This window comes from Thalassophryne amazonica, chromosome 20 (genome assembly GCF_902500255.1).
Source record: "Thalassophryne amazonica chromosome 20, fThaAma1.1, whole genome shotgun sequence".
Classification (NCBI taxonomy): Eukaryota; Metazoa; Chordata; class Actinopteri; order Batrachoidiformes; family Batrachoididae; genus Thalassophryne; species Thalassophryne amazonica.
In genome coordinates this window covers 19,149,943-19,156,176 of record NC_047122.1, presented here as the reverse complement: position 1 = coordinate 19,156,176, position 6,234 = coordinate 19,149,943, and the positions used below count along the sequence as shown (strand labels likewise).

At 38.3% G+C, this 6,234-nt stretch overlaps 1 protein-coding gene across 1 annotated transcript; it reads right to left on the bottom strand.

Moving 5' to 3' along the window:
- Window positions 1-662: 662 nt before the first annotated feature.
- On the bottom strand, window positions 663-4,006 carry LOC117501369 (class I histocompatibility antigen, F10 alpha chain-like). Its single transcript, XM_034160230.1, is given in 4 exon segments — window positions 663-1,176; window positions 3,022-3,042; window positions 3,045-3,287; window positions 3,822-4,006. Coding segments are annotated over 4 exon segments (609 nt in total). The 5' UTR covers window positions 3,874-4,006; the 3' UTR covers window positions 663-883.
- Between the last annotated feature and the right edge of the window lie 2,228 nt (window positions 4,007-6,234).

Here is a 6,234-nt window from a genome sequence, read left to right as displayed (position 1 = left end):
GACAGAAGACAGACAGAGACAGACAGAGACAGACAGAGACAGACAGAGACAGACAGAGAGACAGATGTTATTACTGATCATTATCCATATTGACAAAACTGCCAATAATGTTTTGCTATTATTTATTCACAAAAATAAAAAAAATTTAAAGGAAAATAATTGAGGAATTTATTATTAATCAGTTATTTAGTGTATAAAATGTTGTGTTTTTAATTAACCCTTAAAAATTACAAAAAAGTCACATATTTAATCAGTTTATAGAAACCAGTCAAAACCAGTTTAACAAATTCAATCAGTGTGAATCCAGTTTCATTTTTATAGAATTTAGAGCAATTTAAAGTTACAACATTTTAACAAACAGAACAGTTTAAAAACTGAAATCAAAAACCAGCTTATCTAAACAAAAAAAGGAAAATGTCACATTTATGAAGCTAAAAAAAGCTAAAAAAAAAAAAAAAAAAGGTAAAAATTGATGTTACTTCATGTTAAATCACAGAATTAATTATCAAAGTTGTTTCATTTGTTTTCTGTTAATTGCTGAATCTTTTGAGCTTCATTTTATTGTTTTATTGACTGTTCGCTCATATTATCATTCACGTTTGAAAAGAGGTCAAAGGTGAAGAAAGAGATGGACAGAAGTGAGGAGGAAAGAAAGATGAAGAGAAAAAGAAATGAAGAGAAAGAAAAGAGGAGAGAAACGTAAGTGAGAGACAAAGAAAAAGTGAGACAGAGAAAAAAAACTGATGTGTGGACACTGAAAATAAAAAGAGGACAGTTTGATGGACAGTGAGTCTCTACGTGTTGGTTCATGTTCAGAAACATGTTCCTGTGAATCTGACACAGAAGAGCTTCATGAACCGTGTGTCAATCAAACCTCATCAGGTCATGTGACTCCACCTGTTCTCAGCAGTTGGCTCCTCCCATAGTTCAGGTACTTCTTCAGCCACTCAGGACAAATCTGGGTGTAGTAGTGTTTATTTTGTGCCAGTAAACCTTCGTTATTGTCCCACTTGTGTTTGGTGATGACAGCCTGTGGATTTGGAGCGATCCATGTCATCGTCTTCATGTCCAGTGATATGAAGTCTTCTCCATCATAACCAAACTGCATATAACCATTAACGTGTCCAGTCTCATCGTCCCATTCACAGCCAAGCATGACCTGGACAATGTGGACACCTGAGAGAGACACAGAGACGTGAGTGAAGCAGAGTGAGACCTCAGCACAGTCAGCTGTTATCAGCTGATGTCACATCTTGACCACAGAGACACACTGATCCACAGACCCCAGATCACAGGATCCACATCTCCTGCTGTGATTGTCCCCACTGAAGACACTCACAGACAAACATCACGTGGACACAGTGGACCAAACAGTGAGACGTCCTGACACAGTCACTGTCACACACTGAAGACCTGTCCTGACCATCAGACGCACATGAAACCTGATCCTGGACTTCACATCACGTCCACTGAAGCCCTGCAGACAGAAGACCAGGAAGGAACCACAGAACCAAAGCAGAGCGTCCTGAAGCTGTTCTAGAAGCTTCCACTGAAGGACGCTTTGAGTCCTGGATCAGTCACTGGACTCCACCTGCTCAGTGATGTTCAGCAGAGTCTGACTACAACTGGTCCAATGAGACGGAGACCAGCAGGACCTTCATGGAGACCAGGAGGCGTCTGTGTGTCCTGATTGGTCTGTCCGTCAGCCAATCACAGCACACAGATGTTGGTTTGATGCTGCCTGCTGGATGAAGCAACACGCTGTGGTCAGCAGACTTCATCTAATCTGGACTTCTACTTTCTATCTGAGACTTTAGTGAGGATTCAGGAGTTTTTGATTCATTGATTCATATTTTAGTAGAAAACCTGCAGGTCGACACCTGGATGGTTGTCAGTCAGATGATCTTCTGCTTCAGTCAAACAGAGGAAAGTGGAAAATGTCTTTTATTAGTTTAATGAAGATGTTCTGATGGTCTGCTGATGGATGAACACATGAGAGCAGAATAACGACTCGTGATGTTTGATTGACAGTTTGGCTTCAGTCCAGTGGATCTGAGCTGTGACACTGTTTCATGGTCTGATCTAAATGAGACATTTACCGTGTCGTCCTGTCAGTCAGGTTGATTTAAACACACCGTTCTTACTGTCACATGTGGACCCAGCAGAAGCAGCCTGCGTCCCATTTACAGCCCTGCCCCGTGCTTTGAGAACCCGTCCAGTCCTGTTCCTCTCTCAGCTGTGTGCTGATAAACTGGTTTGTGGACTAAAGTTATTCTGGATAAAGTGACCGTGGGCCGTTCAGTCGAGTCCTTCTGATCTGATCTAGTGGAGATAAACTGTTAATAATCTCTGCTGGTTATTATGGGATGGACACAAACACTGTATCCGGGCAGAACACGGCCTCAGTCACAGTGGAAGAAAAAAAAAAAACAAAGTGTTGAAACAGTCCATCAGAGTCAAACTTCAGGAATCATCTAAAGCCTCCAGCACTGATTTCTTGCCTTGATTTCAAATCATGGATTCTTCCTGCTGACACTTAGAACACTTGTGGTCCAGTTTAGTGACTTTACTCTGAGATTCACACACTTTACATTTTTAAATACTCTGACAAGAACTCAGATTTATTATCATCAATATTTACAGCTCACAACTTTATCTCACATTTTAAATTGATCCTCCATAAACTCACAAACACAACATTTATATTTTCCTCAAGTGGAATCTGGACAAAATTAATAAACTGAATGAAACTACGAGAGATTCTGCAGATAAAAAGAGAAAAGTTTAGTTTATCTGTTTGTTTCAGGTGTTAATGAGTGAAGACTGATGAATATTAAGAACACAGTCGTGTGTGTGTGTGTGTGTGTGTGTGTGTGTGTGTGTGTGTGTGTGTGTGTGTGTGTGTGTGTGTGTGTGTGTGTGTGTGTGTGTGTGTGTGTGTGTGTGTGTGTGTGTGTGTGTGTGTGTTTTAGCAGCTACATAATGAAAAAATATTTGTCAGTAAAAGTGAAACAAACTCACCTACAGTTTGGTTGAAGCGACTTTTATTATTTCAATGTTGACTTTGTTGACCTGCTGGAAGCCCACAAAGTTCCCAGTTTCTGTCTTCCAGTACTGAGGATCATCAGTTGTGACTTTTTCCATCCAGTCCTGTTTGGGTTTTACTCTCTCTGTGTTACTGTCATAATGAACCATCAGAACATCATCAACATAACCGACGGACACAAACTCTGGAAGATTTGTGACTCCAGAGGAGGAGGTGAAGAAATACTTCAGACTGTGAGTCACTGAAAAAAACAAAAAAACAAATTAATGTTTAATAAAAACGTGACAAACTCCTGCAGTAAATTTCAGACAAAACTTCATGATGATTCCATGAAGATTTAACTCAGATCTAAATCAAAGAAGAATAATTTCATATTTGACGGATCAATAAACTCGATACAGAAAAAAAAAAAAAAAAAATATCGACGATACTTTAGAAAACAGGCAGATTAGTTTTATTACTTTGTAAGAACGTCCCGAAAATAAACAGTGAATAATTAATGATCCCTTCAAATAAAACTTCATCTTTAAAAACACAAAACGTCTGAAATCATTTAAAACACCTCAAATAAACTAAAAATAATATAAATATGTGATCGATCAAAAACTCGTTACTGACAAAGCAGAAAACATACAACTATCGGTATTTTTTTTAACAAGTAGCTCCTGAAAATACAGACAGAATAATGAACAGTAAAAGTTATAAATCAAACCTAAAACACAAAATGTCGACATCATTATTATTTTAAAATAATCTAAATGTTGTTTAAACTCACCAGCTGCAGCTCTTTGTGCTCCGAGAACAAACAGAACAAAGAAGATGTTCATTTTTTTCGCTCTGACACGAAGCTTTAACAGACTGACGAAGAGAGATTTGGATTTTGAAGTTAAACAGAAACAGAATCTGCAGCAGAACCGACGACGATCTGAGGAAACAGTCAGAGAAGATCCGACTTTGTCCTCCGTCTGAGCCAATCACAATTCAGTCTGAGCCCCGCGTCACTTGTATCTGGGTCAACCGGATCCACACAGGTTGTGAATGAAAGAGAAAGTGTGTTTTTGTCTACTTTTAGCCCACAAAAGTGGTTCTTTTGACCTGTGACCCCTTCAAATAAACCAGTGTCGACTCTTCATCACTAGTTTGATTTGTCTGTGAGCTGAGAACAGTCGAGTTCTTCGTGGATCCACTTGGATCCTGGTCAAAATCTGTGTGTGAACTCAGGAGTGGATCCAACTGGATCTGAAGCACTTCCAGTTCTGATTATGTGCTGTGTTATAATTATAAGAGCAGAAATATTGTTTTAGCACATCCACACGGAGAATGTTCAGTTTTGGGTCAAAGGTCAAGTATCTTCTGCTGAAAAACTGCTTTTAAATTTTCTTTCCTGTCACAATCATTTATTTGTGTCCACTCTAATGTAACCTGTGACCCACTCAGGGGTCCCAACCCACAAGTTGAAAATCTGCACCAAAGCAAATGAGACACTTGAATCTTTTCATGCCATTTTTTCCACATTTCCAGATTTCACACATTGATGATGATGATGATAAAATCTACTTTTGTAATATTAATATTTTTTATGAAATTTTGCCAAATATGTTCATTTTCTGGGAGGTTAAAGGTCATCAACACTGTGCAGACTGTGTGGATGAGACAGTTTTTTGCAATTTGATGGTTTTAAAAACAAAAGTAGTAAAAAAAAAAAAAATCTATAATTCAATGACTAAATTTATTAAAATGTGGTAAACTGCGCCACCTGGTGTTCAGTGTGCAGTACAGTTTGTCGAGTATCAAATAAATTAAATTTATGTCACAATCCAAACTGAAATCCAGACAGATTTTAAATCCGCCTTGGCGAAATTAATGTCAAAATTTGAATATGGTCTAGACAGATTCTGCCTAGGCCATATTAAAATTCTGATCTCTGGTCTAGGCAACATCAAAAATTTAATCTCACCTATGCTGATTTAAAATCTTCCTGGATTTCAGTTTGGACTGTGACATTTTATGCATTTATCTGTCAATCTATCTAGATCTATGCATCGATAGATCTACCCTCTATCTGCTAGACCCCTTGTCTATCTATAGATAGTCTATAGACAAGGGGCTGGAGTCTATCCCAGCAGTCATAAGGCAATTTAGATCTGAGCTCTGTGAGACAACAGGAGGTCAGTCTGTCACAGGACCACAGACAGACATGTGACAGGTACATATCTTTGTTTTCAGGGTGGGGTTCAAACACCAGATCGCTTGTACTTGAGACCAAGGCTCTACCAGGTCAGCCAAAGGGGAATTCCCAGCTAGACAAGCTCCTAGGCAAGCTCCTATCTTTACAATCTGGACTTCACCTTGTTACAGACAGACAAATATTCACACTACGGTCAACTTAAAGTTTCCACTTCATTTAACCTGCTTGTTTTGGGATGTCGGAGGAAGCGGGAGCACACGGAGGGAACCCACAGGGAGAACATGCAAACTCCACACAGAAAGGGCGGGAAGCGATTCCACGACCTATTTTTTTCTGCAAGAAATCAGTGTTAACCACTAAGTCACCGCACCCCACACAACGTACATAGAGCAATCACTATTCCTCAGAAGAAAACACACTTTTAAGGAGCTTCACACTGATCTGTCTGTTCATACCCACTTTAAATTCTCACTTATTTTATATATTATATAAAAGCAATTAGTCATTATGTGTATCACAATAAAAAAAGCATTATTTAAATAAGCTACTCTTTCTGACTTGTTGGACAATATGATCCATGATTTTTTTTTTTTTTAATGAAAGTTTCATCTCAGCACTGAAAAATTTCATGAAAATCACCAAAACCTCTCAATGTCACAATCTCAATGAAGGAAGAATTATTAAATCCAAAACATATTCAGTGTCATGGAAATGTTCCTCTATTCACCCCCTGTGACTTATCTCATGAAAACATGCTGAAAACTGATGATCTGCTTTCAAAAACAAAATTAATAGTATTGATAATGACTTTAATTGTTCAAAGAGATCATTTGACAAAATAAAATAATTCATAAACCTGTAAGAAAAACAAATTGATTCATTTTTCTGCTGCTTATTCAAGTCCGAGTTGTGGTGGCAGCTCATCCCACATTTCCCTGTCCTCAGCCGAGACCTTTGACTCTTCCAGAAAGAACAAAAAGACAAGAAAAATGTTTGTGTT